The sequence below is a fragment of the Bubalus kerabau genome, chromosome 1 (assembly GCF_029407905.1).
Source record: "Bubalus kerabau isolate K-KA32 ecotype Philippines breed swamp buffalo chromosome 1, PCC_UOA_SB_1v2, whole genome shotgun sequence".
Lineage (NCBI taxonomy): Eukaryota > Metazoa > Chordata > Mammalia > Artiodactyla > Bovidae > Bubalus > Bubalus kerabau.
Window position 1 is genome coordinate 220,566,445 of NC_073624.1, and position 24,788 is coordinate 220,591,232.

The 24,788-nt window shown below is 50.8% G+C and overlaps 5 protein-coding genes and 1 long non-coding RNA gene across 13 annotated transcripts; 4 read left to right on the plus strand and 2 right to left on the minus strand.

Moving 5' to 3' along the window:
* The first annotated feature begins 3,194 nt into the window (after positions 1-3,194).
* On the plus strand, positions 3,195-5,421 carry EIF4EBP3 (eukaryotic translation initiation factor 4E binding protein 3). 2 transcript variants are annotated; one of them, XR_008705188.1, is made up of 4 exons: positions 3,195-3,420; positions 4,138-4,311; positions 4,471-4,571; positions 5,231-5,421. XR_008705188.1 is itself a non-coding variant. In XM_055555456.1 (3 exons), the coding sequence occupies exons 1-3, from the start codon at positions 3,234-3,236 to the stop codon at positions 4,497-4,499; spliced, it is 390 nt and encodes a 129-aa protein (XP_055411431.1). In that variant the 5' UTR covers positions 3,195-3,233; the 3' UTR covers positions 4,500-4,815. The 2 variants fall into 2 exon arrangements, 1 of the variants encoding a protein (XP_055411431.1); XM_055555456.1 differs by lacking the exon at positions 5,231-5,421 and having other exon boundaries at positions 4,471-4,815.
* Positions 5,422-5,721: 300 nt separating this feature from the next.
* On the minus strand, positions 5,722-11,852 carry SRA1 (steroid receptor RNA activator 1). Its single transcript, XM_055555444.1, has 5 exons — positions 11,699-11,852; positions 11,448-11,573; positions 6,904-7,112; positions 6,332-6,440; positions 5,722-6,178 (listed from the first exon to the last, which is right to left on the minus strand). The coding sequence occupies exons 1-5, from the start codon at positions 11,721-11,723 to the stop codon at positions 5,967-5,969; spliced, it is 681 nt and encodes a 226-aa protein (XP_055411419.1). The 5' UTR covers positions 11,724-11,852; the 3' UTR covers positions 5,722-5,966.
* On the plus strand, positions 11,787-13,689 carry LOC129633637 (uncharacterized). Its single transcript, XR_008705193.1, has 3 exons — positions 11,787-11,922; positions 13,055-13,182; positions 13,463-13,689. It is a non-coding gene; the product is annotated as an uncharacterized LOC129633637 (long non-coding RNA).
* APBB3 (amyloid beta precursor protein binding family B member 3) lies at positions 12,500-18,835 on the minus strand. Of its 7 annotated transcripts, none has more exons than XM_055555408.1 (12): positions 18,390-18,835; positions 17,955-18,118; positions 17,799-17,875; positions 16,961-17,021; positions 16,605-16,751; positions 16,355-16,482; positions 15,823-15,937; positions 15,599-15,683; positions 15,273-15,356; positions 14,892-15,007; positions 14,562-14,636; positions 12,500-13,050 (listed from the first exon to the last, which is right to left on the minus strand). In XM_055555408.1, exons 1-12 carry the CDS (start codon positions 18,436-18,438, stop codon positions 12,814-12,816), a joined length of 1,338 nt encoding a protein of 445 aa, XP_055411383.1. In that variant the 5' UTR covers positions 18,439-18,835; the 3' UTR covers positions 12,500-12,813. The 7 variants fall into 7 exon arrangements, with proteins under 7 accessions (XP_055411383.1, XP_055411368.1, XP_055411407.1 ...); XM_055555393.1 differs by having other exon boundaries at positions 14,562-14,753; XM_055555432.1 differs by having other exon boundaries at positions 14,562-14,753; positions 15,823-15,962; positions 16,353-16,482.
* Positions 18,836-18,902: 67 nt separating this feature from the next.
* On the plus strand, positions 18,903-21,674 carry LOC129633633 (SLC35A4 upstream open reading frame protein). Its single transcript, XM_055555463.1, has 3 exons — positions 18,903-19,061; positions 20,767-20,865; positions 21,475-21,674. The coding sequence occupies exons 1-3, from the start codon at positions 19,047-19,049 to the stop codon at positions 21,670-21,672; spliced, it is 312 nt and encodes a 103-aa protein (XP_055411438.1). The 5' UTR covers positions 18,903-19,046; the 3' UTR covers positions 21,673-21,674.
* A 421-nt stretch (positions 21,675-22,095) lies between these two features.
* On the plus strand, positions 22,096-24,646 carry SLC35A4 (solute carrier family 35 member A4). The gene has a single exon (XM_055555433.1). It carries the CDS (start codon positions 22,102-22,104, stop codon positions 23,074-23,076), a length of 975 nt encoding a protein of 324 aa, XP_055411408.1. The 5' UTR covers positions 22,096-22,101; the 3' UTR covers positions 23,077-24,646.
* Positions 24,647-24,788: the final 142 nt, after the last annotated feature.

Consider the following 24,788-nt stretch of genomic DNA (forward strand, 5'->3'; position numbering starts at 1 on the left):
TTTGTGATTGCTTTTCATCTCTTCCTGTTTTATTTTAATGATACTGATGTTAGTTCACAGTAATTTGCCTGGTGGCAGAGACCTAGTATTTCCCTACAGGTTTAATCAGATCTCTGAGTTTAAGTTGTTTTTCTTTTTAAAGCTCCTATACTCTGATGGTCAGTAAGTGTTGACAAAATCCTCTGATTTAAAATCTTTCTTGGTCCTTCATGCAGGTTGAATGGATAATGGATCTGGCTTTCTCTCTAAAATCCAACTACCTATTCTCTAGTTCCCCAACCCTTGTAGCACACAGTGTCTCAAGAAAAGTAAGCTTCTGGTGGTAGTCTTATAGTAGTAGTAACTGCTGCTGTTGTTTTATAGAAGAGATTAATAGACGGGAGACCTCACTTCCATACTGATCCTTCTTGACAGCCTTTGACACTTGTCTCGTAGTTGTTCTGCTCTCACTGGTCTTTCCCAGTCTCCTTTGGTGAAATCCTCTTCCTCCACTACCCCTTAAAGAAATGTTGATGTGCCCAGGTCTCTTCTTTTGGTGAATCTTCTCCCCAAGGAATCTCATCCCACAGCCTTAGATTTTATTCCACCCAAATCTGAATCACTAGCCCAGAGTTCTCCCTCTGTAGCTTCAGACCTGTACATCTGGCTCCTTACTTAACATTCTCCAGTGTTTTCCATCTGAACATTCCACACACATTATATACTCCCCAATATAGTAATATGCCCCTCCCCTTGTTTTCCTTATTATATTGCTGCTGCTATGTCACTTCAGTCGTGTCCGACTCTGTGTGACCCCATAGACGTCAGCCCACCAGGCTCTCCTGCCCCTGGGATTCTCCAGGCAAGAACACTGGAGTGGGTTGCCATTTACTTCTCCAATGCAGGAAAGTGAAAAGTCAAAGTGAAGTCGCTCAGTCGTGTCCAACTCTTAGCGACCCCATGGACTGCAGCCCACCAGGCTCCTCCATCCATGGGATTTTCCAGGCAAGAGTGCTGGAGTGGGGTGCCATTGCCTTCTCCACCTTATTATATTAGTTGGTACTATAAACTACGAAGACTCTCAAGTCAGAAGACTGGGACTTATCCTAGCTTATCTCCTTCCCACCCTACCCTTAAATCAGTCACCTTATCCTTATCCTCTGTGTATCTGGATCCCCTTCACTTCTCTCCATCCTCACAGCCACTGTCTTCTTGCCCACCCCATTTCACTAGGCTGGAGTCTTCACCTTCAGTCTCACTATTCTCCATCCCATCTCCCACTCTCCTCATTAGACTACTTACCTTGCTTAAAAGTTGAGTTATCATAGACGGTTCCTCACAATCTGATCCCAAGCCTTATGCTCCAGCACTTATTATTAAAACACTTCTTTCAGGTATATACCACTTTATAAGAGGCTCAAAAGCCTTTTTGGAACAATAAAACATTCATATCCTTGCTACCTGAAGGGTCTGCATCACCTGGGATTTTATTAAAAGCCTAGAATTTCAAGTTCTAATTACTGTATCAGAATCTTCATTTTAGTAAGATCTCCAGGTGATTTATGTGTACAGTAAAATTTGAGAAGCAGTGACTTGTAAAATACTTTTTTTTTTAGTAAGTAAAGAAATCAGAGCTGAAGGAAAATTTGGTGAAGCCAAAGCTGAAGTAATACTGATAAATGCATGAAATCAGGTGGCCTATAATTAATTGGCTGGAGGAGAAGGGGGACACTGGTGAAAGGTATACTGATTTTGAGGAAGCCAAACAACAAACCAGATCAAGTTGAGATTTTTAGTATACTCAATTTAGTACTTACTCTCTTACCATCTCTTTCATGCCTTCTTTCACATCACCATGCCTACATCAAAAAATCCTTTAAGAGGCCACTCTTGGGCCAGTCGTTAAGACTCCACACTTCAGTGCTTCCACTGCAGGGAGCTTGAATACCATCCCTGATTGAGGAACTAAGATCCTACATGCTTGGAGACTTGGCCAAAAAAAAGCCAGACTCTGTGTTGCCAGAGGGCTAAAAAAGCAAGCCCTCCTCTCCAGCCCCCAGCCCTTTAGTTTTCTGAGGTTGTGAGGTTAGCTAGGAAAGATTAAAGGCAGGAGGAGAACGGGATGACAGGATGAGATGGTTGGATGGCATCACTCACTCAATGGACATAAGTTTGAGTAGACTCCGGGAATTGGTGATGGACAGGGAGGCCTGGCGTGCTGCAGTCCATGGGATCGCAGAATCAGATACGACTGGAGAGATTGAACTGAACTGAGGTTAGCTGTGGCAGAGATCAAAGAACAGACCTATTGTATCTTCCAACCTTTATTCATCCTTTAATCAGTCCACTTATTCCACAACAAATGTTTGTGCACCAGGCCATCAAGGCACTTTAACTCTGTACTGAAACTGATTAATGGGGGGCATAATAGCTGTGCTCAGGGGCACACACTTAAATCAGACACACTCAAGTATGAATACTTGTTCCTAATACAAGATCCATGACTTCCAACCATGACGTAACCTCTCTGGGCTTTGGTGTCCTCACTTGTAACTGTAACTAATAATAGTGTCTTACTATCCAACTGTTGAGAGGAATGGATGAATACAAGCAAAAAACGTGTGCCATACCTCACGCGTTCCCAGCACCCGCTGGAAATAGTAAATAGTAAATGACTGTGCGGCTGCAGCGCTCATAGGCAAAAGCAGGCTGGCCTGTTTAGGGCCAGGAGGAACGGGAGGCCAGGGCAGGTCCGGGGACACTCGCAAACTTTCGCTGAGTTTGGGGCTTGCTTCCGCGAGGGTAGGGCGTGATCTTCGGGTTGAGTGACGGCCGGCCCGCCCCCGGCGTGACGTCGTCCCGGTGTTGTGGCTGCGACCGCACATGGTAGGCAGAGTCCGCGACAGACTGCGCTCTGCGTCCTCAGCACCAGCCACTGCCTTCCTGCTCTTTCCGTTCGCTATGCCCTCATCCACCAACTGCCCGATTCATGGGGGCAGGGAAGGGCTGCCCGACTGCTACGGCAGCACGCCGGGGGTGGGGGGCGGGCCGGGGGCACGCTATACGCCGCAATCCCCGGAGGTCAGAGGGCCGGGCCAGGGTCGACAGGCAGCAGGCAGGCCTGAATGTGCTTGTCGCGGGACGTGGGCAGGGAGGTGCGGGCCTGTAGTTGTGTGTAGGCCCCCTTGCAGATTTTAGCTTTTAGCAGGGTGGGTTCTTGGAACCTATGTCCGGTTCCCTAAAACTTCGAAGTGATGCAACATGGCCTTCTGCCTATTTTCCGGGTGACTCCGGGCGGAAATCATCACTGTGGCCTGGGTTCTGGGCTCCTTGTTCACCCACCCCTGCCAGTATTGCTGCCTGGGAGTTATAGTAGGAGCTTTGGCCCCTTGGCTGTGTGGCCTCAGCAGGAAGCAACTGGGTTTTGCAAAGCTGCAAATGGTGGGGATCAGGGGCTGGCGGTGGGGGCAGTCAGGGCAGGGGCTTTAGGCCGCTGTGCTGGCTGGGTTGCCTAGTGCATGATTGGTGGAGCAGCCTGGAATCATACCTACTTAGGGGTTCCTGCCACGCAGGCAAAGGGGAGGAGTGAGAAGAGGTAGGGCCTTGTGAGGACATGGCAGGGGCCAAGTCCTCTGGGCTGAGCTGAGCCTAACAGGACTTGAGAGGGGTCAGGATGAGAAGAGCCTGTCCTTGGGTTTCACAGGAGGAGCACTGCCCCTCCCTGTCCAAGCCCAGGTGGCAGCACTAGCCTTCACATCTGTTCTTTGGCTTCCTCATCCACCTGGGGCTGAAGGGCTAGGCCCTACCTTTTGAACCAAATAGGTGAAGTTCAGAGCCAGCAGAGGACAGGAACCTCCAGAAGTTCTTGAGCTCCAAGTCTGGTGATGCTCCTGGAGCTCCCCTAAACCAAAAGCCCCTGCCTAGACCAGCTGGGATGCCCCACTTGCTCTATGGTGCTCAGATACATCTTGGTTAGGGCCAGAAGCCTTTCAAGTGCTGTGAGAGCTAGTCAGCTGAGATCCTGACTGGGCTGCAGAGCAATAGCCCTTAAGAAAAGGGGAGATGTAACCCCTTGGCACCTAAAAGACCTGTGTCTGGGGTCCCAAACAGCTTTGTACCCAAGCTCCTGCCTCTTACCTAGCCCCTACCCCTTGACAGGCACCAGGATCATCTACGACCTAAAGTTCCTGCTGGAGTGCAAGAACTCGCCCACTGCCCGGAGGCCTCCCTGCTGCCTCCCCCAGATTCCCGGGGTCACAGCGCCTCCAACAGCCCCACCCCCCAAGCTAGAGGAGTTGACGGAGCAGAAGGAGACAGAGGAAGAGATACCCGGTAAGGAAAGCAGGCCCTAAAATCTTAATATGGCTTTGAACCCAAAAGCCCCAATTACGTAGATTGGGGGTGGGGGTCAGTTCTGAGGGGGCTGTCTGAACTAACACTGAAGCCACAGACTGCCAGCCCAGCAACCAGTCCTGCCCTTTCTCTCCCCAGATGATGAACAGTTTGGAATGGACATCTAATCCAGTGCAGATGACCACATGTGGAATGAGAGGACTCCCGTCACGCTGCTGCCGCTACCTCCTTTCTCTGGGGTATCCAAAGGCCTACTGGCCTCATCTAATCCAGAAGGGGGTGATATGTTGGTTCTGGGCCTCCATGTTGGGTCTGAGGCAGCTAGACCAGGGATAGGAGTGGGCAACTTGCCAAGCCCTTAGCTCTACTTTCTCTTTGGTCTGTAGGCACTCCTCCCAACCCCTGGCACTTGGTTACAGCTGAGGCTGGGCCAGGGGAATGGAGAATGTCACTTTCTGACTGCTTAGTAAACATTCAAAGAAATGCCTTGGCTCCAGTGTTCTCCTCAATGTTGATCTTCCCAGCTCAGCCATAATGTAAGGGCCCCAGCAAACCTGGTTAGGATTAGAGGTCCCAGGTCCCTTCCTAGCTCCCTCTGGGCCCACTTTGAGCAGCAATTAGACCCTGAGGCAGACTTTGGGGACAGGTCATAGGAGCTGCCAAACCATAAACAGCAATAGCCTGACCCCTGCCAAGGGCAGTTCCAGCCTTTCCAGGAAGCACCCTTCCCGGAATTAGCCTCTCTAGCAGTCCCTCCCCAGTTGTTTCAAAGCAGGAAACAAGAGGCAGTGCCCCAGCCTACAGCCTTCTTTGATCTCTCCCCATGCCTTTTCTGCCTCCTACCTGTAAGTACCAACCTTATTCCAACACTGAAAACCTGTACTCTCCCTTCTCACAGCATGATGTGAACCTCCTGGCCCCTTCCACCTGGTTCTGTTGTCCTCAAAGTGTTAGAAGACCTTAGGGCCCAAACCGAGGCAGCAGCTTATTTGGTGAGTCAGATAAAGAGTCATAATCCTGCTCCCCCTCCCCTGCCCCCATGGGGAAAAATCATGTACCCATATTGCAACAATCTGGTCTTTTTCACCTTCAGTTTATATAGCTATGTTATAATCTCTGTAGCACTTGCATACGTCAAGGGTGATGCAATGCAAATAAGCAGTCTCCTCCTCTTAAGAGAAAAAAATCTCCCCATGCTATTTGAGCCTTTGTTTCCATGTTGAAACAAAGTCATCCAAACATAGATGACTCAGCCCAGAAAGGGATGTATGTTTCCATGTAATTTGGGGGAAAGTGCCAGGTGATACTCTACTCATGCTTAGCAAGGCCATTCATGATGAATAGAGGAAAACAAGAAGCAGAGCAGTCAAGGACACCAGAGGGAACATATGAAGGGCTCGCTCATCTCTCCTACCCAGGGCCCACTATATTGAGATGTTTTTATTGAAATGCATATGGTATGATAAAGCAACCTCGTTGTGGTCCAGGTGAGACCTCTTCCCCCAGAAACGGGTCAGGCCAGAGTTTCCCATGGGCAGACCGTCTTCCCAGTGGTAAAAAGGAGTCAAGTTAGAGAAGCCTTCCATGCCAAGGCACAGGAGATGGTGTGAGATGAGTCTGGGGAACCCACAGGATCACAGGTCATGCTGGATGCCTGGTACAGTTTGGTTCTGCTCAGCTGTGGCTATGGATTTCTCTTCATTGGCCTCCTCCTCTGAAAACAGACTCCTCTTTACCGCAATTAATCTTTTAACTCCCACCATCCACTGACTGACCTCAGTCACATGGTCAACCATGAGTGAGCGGTGGATGTCATCTGCTGCATCCCACTGGTGGCTTGAAAGCTCTGAGGAGAGAGAGGGGCTGAGCAAGCAACCTGGAGCCAAAGATATAGCTGCCACTCCTCCCCCCTCCCCCAGTCAAAATCTCAGCACCTAGTCCAACTCGGACAACCATGGCAGGATGAGGGGTTAGGCTATACCAAGGGACCCCACCACACCTTGCACCAGCAGAGCCATCCTCTTCTTTACAGGCATTGACAGCTTCCCTCCAGCCCACTGTTCCTGCAGCAGAGCCAGGCGTCGGCTGATGTCATCACATACCTGCTTCTGCGAGACAGAAGCACCCTCCAAGTCAGTGCTGCCAGCCCTGCAGGGGCAGGGTAGGCAGCACATGCTCTGTCTGGCCCAGGAATTTTATACTCAATCTGAGTTACGGTTCTTTACAAAAAGATTAGAGGCCCAAGAATCTGATGAAATCTATGGATCTCTTTTCAAGGAAAATGTGTGTATGGCTAGAATTTTTAAATTTCTGGAGTTTTTCAGATGGTTAAAAATTAATTCTATAGTGTTGCTTTACAATAAGGAAAGTGAAAGTGTCAGTCGCTCAGTTGTGTCCAACTCTTTGCAACCCCATGGACTGTGGCCCACCAGGCTCCTCTGTCCATGGGATTCTAAGGGCCAAAGAGGTGAAGACCACTCTACTTTCCTTTAAGACTGCTCATCAGGTCAGAGGGTCTACCTTTGGGAGCCACACCTGCATCTGGCTGTTGATGGGAGCTTTCCCACTTACCTTTATGTGGCCACGGCAGTCCTCCAATGCCCGTTCCAAAGGTCTCAGTACATCTTCCAGCCGAGTCTCAGACTCAACGACTGGGGAATCCATGGGCTCCGTTCTGGAGGGAGGACAGCTCCCCACAAATTGGGGGGGTCTGGAAGCCTTACTTGAAGGAGGTGGAGGCCCCATTGGGGGGAGCCCAGGAGATGTCTCTGAGGTAGGGACTGAAAAGATAAAGCAGGATCAAGCAAATGTGGCTTATATACAAAGAAAGAAAAATGGATGCTGTGGTAAAGCAGAATAGTAGTAAAGGACCCTACCTAGACTGAGTGTTCAAGGAAGGCCTTCTAAGGTGATGTCAAAGTTTGCCCTAATTCAACACAATGTGACATTTGGCAAGTTACTTTTAACCTCTGAGCTTGGGTTCCTCTTCTATAAAATGGGGATATTACAGTAGCAGCACTTACTTCACAAGGTTACGATGATTAAGTGTAAGAATATAGGTACAGCTGCTAAACTGAGTAGCAAAAAGTGCTCACAAAGTTAAGAACTTGGATGAGATAGATGCAGTCATTAAGAGTTGAAGGAACCAGGTACTAGGGTATAGGTAACGGCAGTGCCCAAGAGAAGGGAAAAGTCTTGACGTTCAAGGACCAGAAACAAGGCCTGTGTGGTTAGAAATGCTTAACACTGAGAAATTATGAGCTTTCACTAGAAAGGTAAGTAGGGGTCCAGACCCTGCAGGACTTTGGAGGAGTTTGGTCTTGAGCTGTCTGTGCTTAGTCGCTCAGTCATGTCCGACTCTTTGCGAGCCCATGGCCTGTAGCCCACCAGGCTCCTTTGTCCATGGGGATTCTCCAGGCAAGAATATTGGAGTGGGTTGCCATGCCCTTCTCCAGGAGATCTTCCCAACCTAGGGACCAAACCAAGGTCTCCCGCACTGCAGGTGGATTCTTTACCGACTAAGCCACAGGGAAGCCCAGGAATACTGGAGTGGGTAGCCTATCCCTTCTCCAGGGGATCTTCCTGACCCAGGAATCAAACTGGAGTCTCCTGCATTTCAGGCGGATTCTTTGCCAGCTGAGCTACCAGAGAAGCCCAGTTTTGAGCTATTACTCCTTTAATGGTAACGGGAAACCATTGCCAGGTTTATAAAAGCAGGGGGTGATGTCACTAAACTTGTGTTTTATGGCGTTCACTCTTTATGGTCTGTGAAAAGTTGATGAGAATAGGTAAAGAAGGGCAGGGATACCGGCTGGGAGGTTAACAACAGTCCAGGAAAGAGAATGCTGGCATGGACTAGAGTGAGAGTAGACAAGGGGAAATGGGGTGGTCTGATTTATTTAGGAGGAGACAGAACAAATCTTGATGGAATGGGGGTGAAAGACAGGAGCCAAGAGTGACTCTTGGTTTCTGACTTTGATGACACGATGGCAGAATCACTATGAAAAACGAGAATACTGGAGAAGAAAAGTCAAAAATTACTTTCATGTATTAATATGCACATGGATGATAATTCATCTAATTGGTCTGTCAATTTGACCTCACCTCCAGTGACCATTCTCCTTCAGCATCTCATCATCTGCCTTGTTTTCAACAACAGTGTCCACCCCTCCTAACCCTCTAGCGCAGTTACTCAGATTTTCGAGATGCATTAAAATCACTCCCTTTAAATTGATATAGCTACAGGGACTTCCCTAGAGAAGGCAATGGCACCCCACTCCAGTACTCTTGCCTGGAAAATCCCATGGATGGAGGAGCCCGGTGGGCTGCAGTCCATAGGGTTTCTAAGAGTTGGACACAATTGAGGGACTTCACTTTTCACTTTCATGCATTGGAGAAGGAAATGGCAACCCACTCCAGTGTTCTTGCCTGGAGAATCCCAGGAACGGGGGAGCCTGGTGGGCTGCCGTCTATAGGGTCGCACAGAGTCGGACACGACTGAAGCGACTTAGCAGCAGCAGCAGCAGCAGCAGCACAGGGACTTCCCTGGTGGTCTCCCTGGTTGAGAATCCACCTTCAATTGCAGGGAGCATGGGTTTAAATTCATAGCTACAGATTTTAAAAAACATCTAACACTGCCTGAAAATCCTATACTTTGCCTCGTTTTTCTCCTCTTCAGAACAATTATTTCCACATCTTATCGCCTATAAACTTTTCTACCTTCTCCCTTTATTTTCCTTTCCTTGATGTCTACTTCTGGCCCTGCCTCACATTTCACCGAGAAAATAAAGGTCATTAAACAGGAACGCTCATCTTCTCACCACCAGTTCTGCCTACCCACCTGCACCTGGAGCTGCTTTCCTTTTTCTTCTAATAGATGAAAGGCTCCCGCTTCTCCCAGAGGCTCTCTCTCCAGCTGGGCTCTACCCACCTCTCTCACCTTCTCTGGGCTTTGCTCCTGCAGTCATCCCTTTCCCCTGAGCAATCAGTTCTCCCTCTACTGAGCCATCCCATCAGCACGCAGAACTCTCCCTTACCTCACATTCCATCCTCAGGTACTGCCCTACTTCTCATCACTCCTGAATGCTTCTGTTAGGATCACTGGTGATTGCTACGTCTTTCAAATCAAGTGGTCCCTTTTCTCCCTCTTACTTACTTCTCAGCAGCATTCATCAGGGTTCAATCAAGATACTACTTTCTCCCAGAGAGTAATTCTACTTTTCTTCCTTCACTGGTCATTTCTCAGCCTCCTTTGCTAATTCTCTGTTCAACCTTGAAATGCTAGAGAACACTAGGGTTCTGTCTTGAATCCTGTCTTCACTTTTTGTACTCAAGTTCATGACATTAAATACTATTCATATGATAGTGACACATTTCTATAATTCAGGCCCAGAGCTCTCCCCAAAGTAGCAGCCCAAATTCAACATGGCCAAGACAGAAATCTTGCTTTTCTCCTCCCCTGCCAAAACCCAGTTATCCCATATCAATGAACACCGTCCAGTTCCTCAAGTGAAAAAATGTAAGTTACATAGCCTCTTCTTTCACCTCACCTACTATATCTACTCATTCCTACTGACTTTCTCCACATCCATCCAATTACTACTACCTCTAGTACTCCTACCCCTGGCCAAATTATCATATTTTACCTGTGTTATAGTTTTTTTCACTTCTTCCCTAAAATATGTTTTCCATAGAGCAAACATAGTGATCTTTTTAAACATGTAAGTCAATCAGTGTTTCTCAATCTGGGGAGATTTTGTCTCCAAACCTCTGGAGACACTTTTGACTGTCACAACTTAGGGTGGGTGCTACTGGCATCCAGTGAGTAGAAGCCAGGGATGCTGCAGACATCTTACAATGTACCTACATGTACAAGACAATCCCTCACAAAAAAGAATGATCTGGCCCAAAAGGCCAGTAGTGATAAGGTTAAGAAACTGATTTATATCGTAACTCTGCAGTGTTATAGGTGTGGATAATAGAGGGATGAAAAGAGCTGAATCTGAGCCCCCTATTCAGGGTCACATCAGTCGTCACTCAATCATGTCCCACTCTTTGCAACCCCATGGACTGTAGCCCACCAGGATGCTCTGTCCATGGAATTTTCCAGGCAAGAATACTGGCGTGGGTTGCTATTTCCTATTCCAGGGGTTCTTCCTGACCCAAAAATCGAACTTGTGTTTCCTCAATTTCCTGCACTGGCAGGCAGATTCTTTACCATGGTGCCACCTGGGAAGCCCTTTCAGTGCCACAGATCATCTTCAACTCTATCCCTAGCCCACTATGCGCTAGCCATCAGATATTCCTTTAGTCTAAATTTGCCAAACTTACCTCTGGGCCTCTGCACTAGCTGTTTCTAATGCCTGGAATACTCTTGCACCTGATCTTTGCATGACTGCCTTTTTAATCCTTCAGGTTTCAGCTTAAATGTCAGCCCTTCAGATACCTTAGTTACCCAATGACTCTCACATCACCCTGTTTTATTTCTCTGCAGAGTCCTTACCACCATTTCATCTTTCTCCAAAGTTTCATCTTTCGCCAAGAAAACAAAACTTTTTGTCTTGTTCACTGCTGTCTAGTTTGCCTTCAAACACAGCAGGTGCTCAGTAAATGATACTGATTACATGAATGACACGTTAAGTCTGAGATGCTTATCATACAGTCCAGTGATGAGGTAGAACATACAAATGGATGTACCACCATGGGGTTCCGAGAAAAGATCCAAGTTTGGAACAGAATTTGAAAATAATTTGGTAACAAAAACTACATTAAAAACCGTAAGTCTGGATGAGGTCACCTAGAACGAAAGCAGATTCTTTGGAGACAAACCTGGGCAACAGATAGTTCAGTTCAGTCGCTCTGTCGTGTCCGACTCTTTGCGGCCCCATGAACCGCAGCACGCCAGACCTCCCTGTCCATCACCAACTCCCGGAGTCCACCCAAATCCATGTCCATCGATTCGGAGGAGCTCAGAAAAAGGCCTGAACCGAGCCCCAGAAGGACTCCAACCTCTCTCCCTCAGTAAGTCCTCAGAAGAGAAAAATAGGCTAGCGGGGCAAGCTTATCCCGGCACAGCCCATTTTCGGGGGCTCTCGGCACACAGGGCTCTCACGCACCTCTGGGGGATCCATCCTGGGGAGCGGCGACCCTCTTGGTGAGAGGCGAGCGCTTGGGTCCGCCAGCCTGGGTCTGCAGCCCATAGGAGAACTGCGGCGGATCGTTCCAGCCGCGCTCCGTGTTGCCTACAAAAGTGAGAAGACGTGAAGCGAGCCCGAGGGGGCCACAGAGGGTCCGCACCCCACACAGTAACCGCCCCCAGCCTGGGCCAGGGGAGGACCCAGCTCCCTAGCCCACCCGCCGCGCTCACCCGGCTTCACATACAGCTCCGCCATCTCCACTTCCGCACGGCCAGCGGGGCATCACGTCATTTCCGGGGCGGCCGCACCCAGTCGGCTGGGACACGCCCCCAACAGGGCAGATTTCCTGGACCCTCCAGGCAGGACAATTCAGGAACGCTGAAAATCGCCGTGGAGACCCTGCTCCAACTCCGTCTATGTCAGCTAGTTAACACTCGGGAGTGCTGACTATATGGTATGAAATGGGGCTGTTTTCCAGGAGGTGCTGCTCTAGGAGTTTAAGTCCCCTGTGGGTTCCCTCTCCAAATCACAGTTGCTCTCCGAAGCAAGTTTACACCACCAGAAGCTCCTGCCCCACATATGCCCCACTGTGATCTAGCCAAGTGGACTTCCAGAACTTCTGTCCACTTCCCTGAACGTTTACACTCTCTTGGTTGGAATATATTTATCTGGAAGCCTAGTACACTTTAAAGTGTCTCAGACCAGGTACTTCTGAGGTGTCTCACCTGAGCTCCCACAACCCTCTGAGACTTCCCAGTTGTACTGCATGTTATCTTCAGTCCTTGACTTTCGTTTATTTGACAGTCTCAGAAGGTGGAGCCCCTATTTGATTACACCTCCAATGCCAACTTAATGCCTAGCACAGAGAAGTCCTTTAGAAATATACTTGTTAAATGAAGTCAGATTTCCAACTCTCCCATCCCCTTATGTGACTATCAGCTGCCACCAACACCAAGAGCAGATATAGACACTTAACTCATACAGGCTGTTAACTCCCAACCCTGTCCCAGGCCCAATATACTTACATCCAGTGAGGTCACCGAGCGATTTTTATTTGTACTGATTTTGCTATAAAGTGTTGCTGAGGTAGAGCCAACTGTCCAGGGTTGGACAGGGGCAAGGAACACAGGGACCCAGGGAAAGGAGAGCCTGCAGCCTAGGTTGTGGTACAGGGCCTCTCAATCACCCATACAAACAATGAATTGGGCAATAGAGGGTGGGCAAGTGTCAATGGGGCACGCAGAGAAGGCTCCAAAAGGTGAGAGGCTACAGGCCCCTGGGGAAAGAACGGGTACAGAATTGGGCGTGGACCCAGAGCCTCATTCCCCAGTCCTCCCCAATTAACTTAGGGCATGTGGAGCAGAGAGGGTTTCAGCCGGAAGGCATCAAGAAAAGAGAAGACACCCCGCTTTCGAGGGGCTGCTCCCGCACCCCCAACCCCTCCTTTGAGCAGGGGAAGTGGCAGGGGACCTCCTGGGGAGTCCACAGAGCTGGTCCGCTTGAGCCGCAGGCGTGCGCGGGCCTGGGCACCCCAGGCCTTGCCTCGAGCTGCAGAGGCCACAAGACACTTCTGGTACTGAACCTAGGGAGAAGAGGAATGTGAGGATCCAGCTCCTTCTGGCCCCTGGACTCCCTGAAAGCTTCCGCAGGACAAGGCATCAGGAGGAAAAAAGCGGGTAACCTGCCATGTCTGGAGCCCCTACAACATTTACAGGTAGCTCATTAACAAAAAGTCTAAAACCTGGCATTTACTGAGCATTTAAGGAAAGCCTGACACTGTGTTAAGTTCTTTTATACTCTACTTGATCCAGTTATTTATCAGGTGTTATAATCACCATTTTGCAAATTAGAAAGTGAGATTCAATGAGAATACATGATTTACCCAAGTTAACAAGAGTCAGAAATTGATGGAAATAAAAACTAGTTCTGACTGTAGGGCCTGTGTTCTTAACCATACCCACCACTATGCTGGCTTTCTCTCTCTCTCCTTACAGTGGACTGGCCCCTGGCAAAGTGGAGTCCCTCGTCAAGGGGACGTTCTACAACCCGGTCCCAGTGCAAAACTGCCCTGCTCTTCTCTCTCCTGAATTCAACAGGGTTTACAAGGTCTTCTTACTTCTCTGGTGTCTTCCAAATCTTAAACCTGTACTGTAGTTTAAGTCATCTTCCAAATCCACAAACTTGACTTCACTGTCTTGCTCAAAACCTTTCAATGGCTTATCGTGCCTCAGGATGAAACAAACTCATCACCCTACCCTGTAAGTTCTGTGACCTGGATTCTGCCATTCTTTCTGCCCCTGTCTCTCATTCCATCCATCCTTCCCCCACCCACCAACCCTACCCCCACTGGTGTACTCCAGGTAAACTACATTCTTTCAGACACTGACATCCCTCTCACCTTGACCACTGTGGTTCCCTGTACTTGACAGCACATCTTTGAAACCACTCCCCTTCACTTGGATAACTTTCCTCTTTGGACTTTCAACTCTAAGTTTTCTATCACCTGTTTCAGAGAGCCTCCTTGAACCTCTGAAGGGGCCAAAGCGTCCATCATCCTGTGATGTACAACTTCCTTCTCATCTATCTCTGCTCTAACCTAACTGTTCTGTGAGGAAAAAGGCCATGCTTTCCACACCACTGAATTCCCAGGGTCAAGTATGGTTGAGTTCTGGCAACTACTCATATTTCAGTGAAAGTGAATTGAACTGAGTGCAAATGTCCCACATTCATATTCCCAGACACCAGAAAACAACCTAAATGAGAGAAAACAGGAAAGAGAATGTTCACCTTATAAGGCACAGCCCTTACACAATTTTGCTGAAATGTACGCATATGGACCCAAGTGTCAGAGCTTCTGACATTTAAAGAAAAACAGGAATAGCTATTATTATGTGAAATGTCCTGGCCTTTAGATATTGACAATTAAAACCTACTAAAAACAGCGTGAGGGTTAAATAAAATACTCCCGAACCACAGTCAGCCCTGGCATGGCTGGTCTGTGATCTCTGGAGAGGCTGCTAATCCTGAACCCCAGTGAACAGAATAGAGCAGCTGCAGGGCAATCCCACCCACCCATTCCCACCCCTAACTCACCATGCAAGCCGCCTGCACAGCTTCAGAGAGTCCCCCTGCATGGGGCTGGCACCAGAAGGCTGCACACTGGAAGCTCTGATGGCCCAGGTCGGCAATGAGACCAAAAGTGTGTGGGTCACGACCAACACCAATAAAGGTCACGAGGCGCACAGGACACTGCCACAGTGGTTCCTCCTCTGCACCAGCCTCTGCCTGACCAAATCAGGCCTAATCACTGAAGGGTCAGATACTAGCTGGACCCCTTGAGCACTTCCAATAGCAAGCAATAACCACTTAGCATCCCCGCCCACCCCTCCACAGCTCCCAACTTCACCCTTTTCTGGCTGGTACCTGAATGGGATGTGCAGTCATAACAGAGTCAGACACACTGAGCATGGCAGGGACCCAGGTGTCCCGGTCCCCACGGGTGGTGAGCGTACCAATGGCCTCGTTCAGCACATCCATGCCTAGGGGGGACATGCCCACCTCAGTGTCTCCCAGGCGTAAAGAAGGATCTGCAAGGAGTGTCTAAGCCCCTCTCACTGACTTAGGATTCAGAGAGATGGGAACAGAATAGCTGGGATCAGGCTTCAAATCCTAAGTGGAGAAGGGCAGTACATCCCAGGCTACAGAAGGCCATGGGAGCACTCTGAGAAATGGTGGTAGATCCTTCCTTTTCCACCTTCCACTTCCCTTACACAGCCCAAGCCCTCCAGCCCACTCAGTTCTCACCCATGGCTTTGGTGACTGGCAGGGTCCCCATGTACAGTGCCTCGTACTTCTGAGCAGCCTGGCTCACAGCATCCAGTAGCTCCACTGAAATATATACACCAAGTTGGTCTGGGTACTCTCTCAATGACCCCTTTCTCCACCCTTCTAAGGGAACTGGATTAAGCAGGAAAAAGGCCATGGATGTTCCTCCAATTTAGGATTTGGGATCCCTGGGAAAGGACACCTCTGAAGTCCTCTATCTGCAGAGAAGTACTAAATATCTCCCTCCCCATCTTTCACCAAAGTAGTCTGTTTTTGCATTGCAGCCCTGCCCCCCCCCCCCATACCTTGTCGAGGCAGGTCTTCAGGGGTAATGGGGTCTAGTGAGCAGCAAGGGGAATCACCACTGACCTCCACTCGCTCCGACAAGATCTGAAACATAGTGTAGACAGCATGCGGTGAAGGGAGGGGGAAGTGAGGTAAGGGAGCCAATACCACCCTAACCCAACAACCTTAGCAGCTTCAGACCCAGCTCCATACCCACATTCCCTGCCCGACTCCTGGCCCTTACCTGGGCACAAAGCCCATGTAGGGCACTGGCAATGGCCTTTGCAGGGACGTCACAGCGAAACACATGGCACTTGAGCATACAGCTGTCTTTGTCACCCGCCACAAAAGCGAAGTCCCTGGCAGGGTCAGAGATGGGGGTAGGGCAGGACTAGAGATGGGGCTGGGGTAGGCGTGGGGGCCCTGCAGTGTCTGCAGGAGGCTGGAAGTCAGAGTTAACACAGGGATGGAACAGGGAGATCAGGGCTGGAGCTCAAGGCACTTGGCTGTCACTCACCTGTCACTGTTCCAGAAGCATGTGGGAGCACAGGAGAGAATCAGCCCAGCCTCTCAGACTCTCCCCCGTCTGTCCCTGCTGGGCTGGAGCCCACCCTCCCCAACCAGGGTTGGATCAGGCAGGGGAGGCAGAGCTTGGGTCCATGTCAGAGGACCTGTGTCCAGGGGTTCAATACAGGGAATGAGCATCAGTGGGGATCACAGCCTGCAAGGGGGAAGGAGAAGCAACTCTCACTTCCAAGGATGCAGGGGGTCCTCACCGGCCCTTGGAGCTGCCCACACCCCATACACGGATGTGCACCAGGGGCTGGCAGTGGATCAGACTGTGGTCCAGGGGATTCACCAGGCTCATGGCATCCTTTTTCAGGATCATCAGCATGTTCTGGCCCTGCCAAGGAGAGGTCAGGCCGGAGCTCAGATGAAGGTGGCTGCCATGGGGAATAGGCAATTCAGGGACAGCCACCTCTGCTGGATGCTAGGTTGAATACCTCGAAGGGTCAACCAGCTCACCTCACCCCAGGCACCATCCGGGGGCTGGCTGCGGCTTCGGGTCTGGGCCAGCTGCTGGATGCAGTTATTGACAGCGATACTGCTCTTCCCCGGTACCAGGTCCTCTTCAGGTACTTCCACCCAGCCCAGAGAGCGGACTGCAAAGCACTGACGGGTTGAAGGAAAGGACAGAAGGCCCCTGAGTAAGGGAAGCAGGATGAAGCAGGGTGGGCAGTGTCACAGGCTCCACATATATAAACCCTCTGGAGACCTCCTTCCACCCTTTATCACCTCTGCTCAGCCCAGTCTCACCCCTGACCTTTCCCTGGGGGACCCTCCCCAAAGTCCTGGGCTGGCCCTCAGGCTTAAGTCACTACCTTAGCCCCTGGCTCCATTCTCTGGATGTAGGATTCTTCACCATACCAGGACAGAGAGTTACTGGAATAGAGCAGAGCTCGTAAAAGGACCACAATTCCTACAGAAGGCACAATGGTGAGAACCAGACTACTTGATGGGCACAAGATGTGGGATAAGAAGCAGAATATAGAGTCCCAAATGTAAACTCAGAGGGAGACAGGGCCCAGGACATATTAAATAAGTGTAATACAGAGCATGGCTTAGAAATTGAAGAAAAATTCAACACACAGGACATAGAATAAAACTTACAAACATGCAGCAGGGTCCAAAATGTGGACCAGTGCCCCAAATCAGGACAAGAAGACCCTTGAACACAGGATAGGAACCTCCATGGACAGAAGGTAGGGTAGTCAGCAAGATGTAGAACATGACAGGTCAGGATCCAGAATACATAAAACAACCATACAGCAAAAAACAGAGCTTGGATCAAGGAACGAAACACTGGGAGAATCAAGAATATGGGACAGAACCAAGAACATAGCGTGTATGTGTGTGCTCAGTGGCTCAGTAGTTTCTGACTCTTTGCAACTCCATGGACTGTGGCCCACCAGGCTCCTCTATCCATGGGACTTCCCAGGCAAGAATACTGGAGCAGGTTGCTATTTCCTCCTTCAGGGGATTTTCCTGAACCAGGGATCAAACCCACGGCTCTTGCATCTCCTGCATTGGCAAGTGGATTCTTTACCACTGTGCCACCCCAGAACTTGGGCTGGAAAGCAAACTGTAACAGGTCCAGCTGCATCTTTGAGTGCTATGGAACCCCAGGCTTTTCATTTCTGCCTGGCCTCTCCCCCTTACCTCTGGTCCAGTGAGCTCTCCAGGCTTGAGAAGGATCTCCCCTTGGGAGGCCGAAGTCCCCAAATCCCCTCTGTCTTCTGTAGAGAGAGGGATAGGTCAGTGTGGCAGGCTTAGGTCCACACATGAGCTCAAGCCCTCTCCTCACACTCCACCTACCTTGCCTGGGTCCTCTGCATCTCCTGACTCCCAGGTTGGGCGCTGCCACTGAGTGCTACCGCTGGGTACATGCCAATAATAAGTACCTGCAGCATCGCGGATCTTCCTCCAGCCAGGGGGCAGGCCTGGCTCCCCCTCCAGACTCTGGTCCCCCCACAAGTCGTCTACAGGAACGTAGGATTGGAGAGGGAGGGCTTATTTGTGGACTAAGAATAACACTGTCATAACCCTTCCTCCAACCCATATTTGCGCTTCCAACCTTGGATATTGCATTGCAAAGATCTGGGTTCATTTGTCCCCTGGTCCTCATCCCAAGACATAACGTACGCAAGTAACTTAAAGGCAGGTTCCCTGTCTTTGAGCCAAAGGTAGCCTTTCGCGCTCCCTCGTTTTCCCTCAGCTCCCGACCCTCCCATCTGGACCCTCTGTGCACACCATCGCAGTTGACCAGAATGATAGCCAGCATGTAATCCTTGCCCAGCATAGCCCTGGTCGCGTTCCCGCCGGCCTTCGCCGGCCCTCACTCAGCCCAGCACGCCTCCGGAGCTGCTGTGCCTACAAGTCCAGCCTCTTTGCGCTAGAATCCGCCAGGCCAACGGGCGCCGCACAAACACAGGGAGGAGCAGAGGCCGGGTCCTAGGGGAGGGAAAGGACCCGCCAAGGTAGCGCCTCGAGTCTAGAGGTGGGCGCGTGTAAACAAGACGTCCAGATCTCCCAGTGGCTGCGCGTTCGCGTCCGAGAGTCTAGGGGAGGCTCAAGGACCGCGGCGCACACGGTGACGTCACCGCTCAACAGTGAGCTCATCAAGCGGCGGAAAATCCTCCAGGAGAATGGACGCAGAACGTACACGCGAACAAGTGAGATCATCGCGTTCAGATCGTCTGCGCACGCGCACACGAAGCCTGGCGCGGCTGGGGTGCAGCTCAATGAGAGAGGTCACATGGGAGTATCTGCGAAAAGAGGACCGTCAGGAAAGCGCCTCCAGCTTTTCCTGAAATGCCCCGGAAGTACCTGTGCCCTCAGTAAAGATGGCGGCAGCACTTGCCAGGAGGGAGGCGATGCTGCGCCTGCGCAACAAGTTCTGCAGGGAAGATGGCGGATGACAAGGTGAGTGGACATGAGGATTGTCTGCAGTCGGGGGTGGGCTTCCCACCTTTTTAGTCCTAGGGAGAGGCGACAATTGGAAAGGCTCCTGGATGAGGGTGCCCCTTGTTTCTTCTGGGGGCAAACTTTTACTCCTGTGAAAGTTGCTCAGTCGTGTCCGACTCTTTGCAACCGCATGGACTGTACAGTCCATGGAATTCTCCAGGCCAGAATACTGGAGTGGGTAGCCGTTCTAGGTATCCCGTTCTCCAGGGGATCTTCCCAACCCAGGGATCGAACCTAGGTCTCCCGCATTGCAAGAGGATTCTTTACCAGCTGAGCCACAAGGGAAGCCCACAAGGGAAGTTACTGCTGTCAACTGCCTCAGTAAAGGGAAGTGGGGTGACAGAGCATTACGCGAGGCAAGCAGAGCCAGGGATTCTCCCAAGTGTCCCCCCACCTTCCACTCTTGGACGATAGCGATTCTTAAGTTACTTGCAGACACTCCTAACTCTACTCCATTCCTTAACCCCCGAAATTTTCCTTCTAGAGACGGGAAGTTTCTAGACCACAGAGACACATCCGTTTTCGATCACATTCCTTGGGCACTTACTAATTTCATACTTACATACGACCAGAATCACTGAATTCATTTACTCATACTCCTGCAGACATCCACCTTCCCTATCTCCTCACCAAACTCCAGCTCATACATCCACACATTCCGTTTGGGGTGGCTTTAGGGAGGAAGGGGGAGAAGCCTAGGTAGAAATCAGGTTTACCCCCAAATTGTCCAAGGAACTGCCTCAGGCCATTACTCACCATTAGTCTGGAAGTTCAGCACCGCTCATACATTTACTAAGTACCTGCAGTTCCTGTGTTAGGCCTCCAAACACACTGGACAAGACAGACTTTCAGGTAGCTTATACTCACTAATGGGCTTCCCAGGAGGCTCAGTGGTAAAGATTCCAGTGCAGGAGACCCCAGAGATTTGGGTTCAATCCTTGGATGGAGAAAATCCCTGGAGGAGGAAATGGCAACCCACTGCAGTATTCTTGCCTGGAAAATCCTGTGGACAGAGGAGCGTGGAGGGCTACAGTTCATAGGGTCTAAAGAGTCAGACACGACTGAGAGACTAAGAATGCACACTTACTGACTGGTGCTTTCCTGATAAGCCTAACTAAAGGTCCCCTAGCTGTCCCTTCGGAGAAGGCAATGGCACCCCACTCCAGTACTCTTGCCTGGAAAATCACATGGGCGGAGGAGCCTGGTAGGCTGCAGTCCATGGGGTCGCTAAGAGTCAGACACGACTGAGCGACTTCCCCTTTCACTTTTCACTTTCATGCATTGGAGAAGGAAATGGCAACCCACTCCAGTGTTCTTGCCAGGAGAATCCCAGGGACGGGGGAGCCTGGTGGCTGCCGTCTGTGGGATCACACAGAGTCGGACACGACTGAAGTGACTTAGCAGCAGCAGCAGCAGCAGCTGTCCCTTCTCCTCCCCTATACACTGCTTGCTGTATAAAGTTCCTATAAGAGTGTTTGTAAGTTACCGATGCAGATCCCATCTGTCATCCCTTCCTCATGTGAATTCTTTATTTTTCAATGCCTTTCTTCTTTTACTACTATCACATCAGGAAAGTTTTATAGGAAGAGGTTTCTCAGGCTCAGACTTGAGCAGGGTAGAGGGCTGTGTCAGCCTTCTGGAGCCAGCCTCTTCTTTGTCCTAGGATTCTCTTCCCAAGCTTAAGGACCTGGCTTTTCTCAAGAACCAGCTGGAACGCCTGCAGCAGCGTGTGGAAGATGAAGTCAACAGTGGTGTAGGCCAGGTAAAGAAAGGTGTGCCTGCTGCTTACCTCCACCACCCCACCACCCTTAGGCTTTATTATCCAATATGCTTTTGAATGGGTGGTAGAGATTTATTCAGCAAGTTGTTGTTTATTGAGTTCCTGTTCTCTGTGACCCCAAGGAATGTTTCCCTATAAATGGCATTTGAACTAGAATCTTAAATAGGGGTTAACAGGGTAAAGAGGGGAGGAGGGAACATTCCAGGCAGGTGGAACAGCACAGGCAAAACCCTTGTAGTGGGAGGTAGCATGATGAACATGAGAGGTGAAAGCAGTTTGGTCTGGCTGCAGTAGGGGCAGCATTCTAGGAAATAAGACTGGAGAAGCAGGCAGGGCTCAGATTCATCAGGGATATCTCTCTCAGTGGGCTTCTCTGGTTAGAGTTTTCGGACCTCAGGGTTCTGACATTGTGTGGTCATGACTCCTAGGTTCTTTTTCTGCCCCAGAATCTTGAAAAACTTTGGTGAGCATACTACAGTTTTCCAGAGTAAGGAGGAATAGCTAGTGGGATGTGCTAAGCTCGGCTTGAGTAGCTCCTAGGTAGAGAAGGGGAAAGCCCGGCTGACTTTTCTCCTACATTTTCCTCTACAGGATGCCTCATTCTTGTCCTCTCCATTCCTCAAGGGCTTCCTGGCTGGCTATGTGGTGGCCAAACTGAGGGCATCAGCAGTATTGGGCTTTGCCGTGGGCACCTGCACTGGCATATATGTAGCTCAGGCGTATGCTGTGCCCAATGTGGAGAAGACATTGAGGGACTATCTTCAATCACTGCGCAAAGGGCCCGACTAGCTCTGGATTCCATGAGGGAGGCAGGATGAGCAGCTGGGGGCAGCAGGTGGAGGCCTTCAGCCACAGATTCCATATCTGGCCACCCTGGCTTTCACCCATTTGCTGTCTCCAGCTTTCCCACCACCTTCAGCCTTGCTTCCTTTCCGGCAGAGACTGGACAGTGGCTCATCAGCCAACACCCTGAACCCCTTGCCTCCATAACCCCATGGGACTGGCCCCAAGACTATGGCTTCGAGAGCCACCCACCCTTCCTTTTCTAGCCCTTACTGTGGAGTCTGCAGCTAACTCTGACTCTCAGTATTCTCTCTCAAGGCTCCTCCCTCCTGGGAGCCAGCTCCATAACTTGATTTTCCCTGAACATGTCACAACCCCCAGCCCACCTCACCCCGCCTTGCTAGCTACACAGGCCACCCAGGGTCTAGTTTGGGCATGAGTGTAGAGGATGGGGGTGTGCCAGGCCTGGGCCGTCCCAGGAAGGCCCGCTGGACCCTGATGCTGCTCCTGTCCACTGCTATGTACGGTGCCCATGCCCCATTGCTGGCACTGTGCCACGTGGACGGCCGTGTGCCCTTCCGACCCTCCTCGGCTGTACTGCTGACTGAACTGACCAAGCTGTTGCTCTGCGCCCTCTCCCTCTTGGTGGGCTGGCAAGCATGGCCCCAGGGGACCCCACCCTGGCGCCAGGCCGCCCCGTTTGCACTGTCAGCCCTGCTATACGGCGCCAACAACAACCTCGTGATCTACCTGCAACGTTACATGGACCCCAGCACCTACCAGGTGCTGAGCAATCTCAAGATTGGAAGCACAGCCCTGTTCTACTGCCTCTGCCTCCGACACCGCCTCTCTGCACGCCAGGGCTTAGCACTGCTGCTGCTGATGGCCGCCGGAGCCTGCTATGCAGCCGGGGGCCTCCAGGACCCAGGGACCACCCTTCCCGGGCCCCCCTCAGCAGCTGCTACGAGCCCCATGCCCCTGCACATCACTCCACTGGGACTGCTGCTTCTCATCCTGTATTGCCTCATCTCCGGCTTGTCCTCCGTGTACACAGAGCTGCTCATGAAGCGACAGCGGCTGCCGCTGGCCCTTCAAAACCTCTTCCTCTACTCTTTTGGTGTGCTCCTGAACCTAGGTCTGCATGCAGGTGGTGGCCCCGGCCCGGGCCTCCTGGAGGGTTTCTCGGGATGGGCGGCACTCGTGGTGCTGAGCCAGGCACTGAATGGACTGCTCATGTCGGCCGTCATGAAACACGGCAGCAGCATCACACGCCTCTTTGTCGTGTCCTGCTCTCTGGTGGTCAATGCCGTGCTGTCAGCCGCCCTGCTGCGGCTTCAGCTCACCGCTGCCTTCTTCCTGGCCACACTGCTCATCGGCCTGGCAGTACGCCTGTACTATGGCAGTTGCTAGCCCCTCACCACCTCCATCCTGACTCCTGACCTGTAGGTTGGGCACCACCATCAGAGCCACCTCCCAGTGCTGACCCCTCCCCTCAGCAGCCCTGTAACAAGTGCCTTGTAAGAAAAGCAGGGGAAGTGGGAGCAGCCACCTTAGTCTCTGGAGGTAGGTTATCCCTGGGAGACTTGAAGGCTGGGTTTGATTAAGAAAACTCTTCCACCCCCCACAACTACTTCTGGACTAAGGAATTAGGGGAGCATCCGTTCAGAGGCCTGAGAAGTTATCCTATGCTGATGGAGGAGGCATGCTGCTTCATCCTGCGTGAATGCAGTTGGCTTTCCTTGCCTGCTGTGATCACCCCAGCAGACCCATAGCTCCCCAGGCCTGGTGCTGGCTGCTCCAGCCCAACCATGGTACATGGCTCCCCCATACATAGCTCATCTCCCAGTGTCATGTAGGAAAGCCCAGTTGCTGAAGGTTATGTGTATGTCCATCACCCAGGCCTCTGCCATGCTTCCATGGCTCCAGCAGCATGTAGAGGTAACACCCCCTGCTCTCTCCACACCTAGCCTTTGTTCTGGAATCCTCAGAGAGGACTGGGGCTTGACTCATTTCAGGGAATGTTGCTCCTGGACCCTGGCTTGAGTCTACACTCCTGATCTCTCTGCTCACCCTAAGGGCTCTCTCAAGGCCCACTGTCCCCTCTGGAGCTCCTCGGAGGTATCATCCTTCCCTCTCTGGGTCCTGCCCTTTCCTCACAGCGACCCAGTTCCCATCTGCCTGGGAAACTCTACATGGAGTGGCCTGGGACCAGGCACAGGGAAACTTGCTTAACTCAATCAGTGTCTAAATGCATAAGCAATAAGGTCTTAATAAAGTGCTCTGGGATGTAGGTGATTCCTACAGTTGGTCATGATTGTCCTGTGTCTTCTGTGTTGCATAGCTCCTCTCAAACATAATTCATTCCTTTGGTGCCCTGACTGTCTTAATCCTGGGGTGACTTACAGATTAAGAGAAAAGGCTGCTTTCTCTCAGCTCTTGCCAACATGGTAATTTCCTTTGAGATCTCTGTGAAGCCGAATTTTCTCTGGCACAGAGCTTTGGAAATTTCTCTGAAGTACAAAACTTGTTTAGTTGCTAAGTCATGTCCAATTCTTTTACGAGCCCACAGATTGTAGACTGTAGGCTAGAGAACTCTTAGGACTCAAGGTAGTTTTGGTTCTCATGCTCTGAATCCCTCATCAGTATTCCTGCCTGTCATCTCTTCTCATGACCAGAGGGATGTCAGGCCCCACTCCTGTGGTGAAATACCTGGTAAGCTTGTAGGGGGGGAAATATCCCAGTCCTGCTGAAGCAGAATCTTAGGGATTGGGGTTTGGGAATCTTTTTTATTTCTTTTTTTTTCTCTTCAGTAAGCTCCCTAGGTGATTCTGATGGACACTACTTTTGAACCACTACTGCCTGCAGTGTAGAACTATAGCCACCCAGGCTTGAGTGTTAATTCTGGCTCCAGCACTTATTAGCAGACTGTCCTTGAACAGTCATTTAACCTCTCCTAGCTTTAGTAGGCTTATCTCTGAAATGCGGCTCAAATGATACCTACTACAGTATAGGGTAGTGTGTGTGTATGTGTGCATGTGCGCACTCAGTTGTGTCTGACTGTTTGTGACCCCATGGACTGTAACCCTCCTGGCTCCTTTGTCTGTGTCATTTCCTATTCCAGG

Bases quoted from the DNA above. Each gene is read 5' to 3' on its own strand.
- SRA1 (XM_055555444.1), bottom strand. From the start codon at position 11,723: ATGGCGGAGCTGTATGTGAAGCCGG. The intron at 11,574-11,698 runs GTGAGCGCGGCG...TCACTTTTGTAG, and splicing joins GGAGCTGTATGTGAAGCCGG to GCAACACGGAGCGCGGCTGG. The intron at 7,113-11,447 runs GTGCGTGAGAGC...TTATCTTTTCAG, and splicing joins CCAGGATGGATCCCCCAGAG to TCCCTACCTCAGAGACATCT.
- APBB3 (XM_055555432.1), bottom strand. From the start codon at position 18,438: ATGCTGGGCAAGGATTACATGCTGGCTATCATTCTGGTCAACTGCGAT. The intron at 16,483-16,604 runs GTGAGCTGGTTG...TCTCCTTGGCAG, and splicing joins CGGATGGTGCCTGGGGTGAG to GGCCAGAACATGCTGATGAT. The intron at 13,051-14,561 runs GTGAGTTAGGGG...TCTTCTCCCTAG, and splicing joins CTGTGCAGGCGGCTTGCATG to GTTCAGTACCAGAAGTGTCT.
- LOC129633633 (XM_055555463.1), top strand. The intron at 20,866-21,474 runs GTAAAGAAAGGT...TTTCCTCTACAG, and splicing joins TCAACAGTGGTGTAGGCCAG to GATGCCTCATTCTTGTCCTC.
- EIF4EBP3 (XM_055555456.1), top strand. From the start codon at position 3,234: ATGCAACATGGCCTTCTGCCTATTTTCCGGGTGACTCCGGGCGGAAAT. The intron at 3,421-4,137 runs GTGGGGATCAGG...ACCCCTTGACAG, and splicing joins GTTTTGCAAAGCTGCAAATG to GCACCAGGATCATCTACGAC. The intron at 4,312-4,470 runs GTAAGGAAAGCA...TTCTCTCCCCAG, and splicing joins GACAGAGGAAGAGATACCCG to ATGATGAACAGTTTGGAATG.
- SLC35A4 (XM_055555433.1), top strand. From the start codon at position 22,102: ATGAGTGTAGAGGATGGGGGTGTGCCAGGCCTGGGCCGTCCCAGGAAG.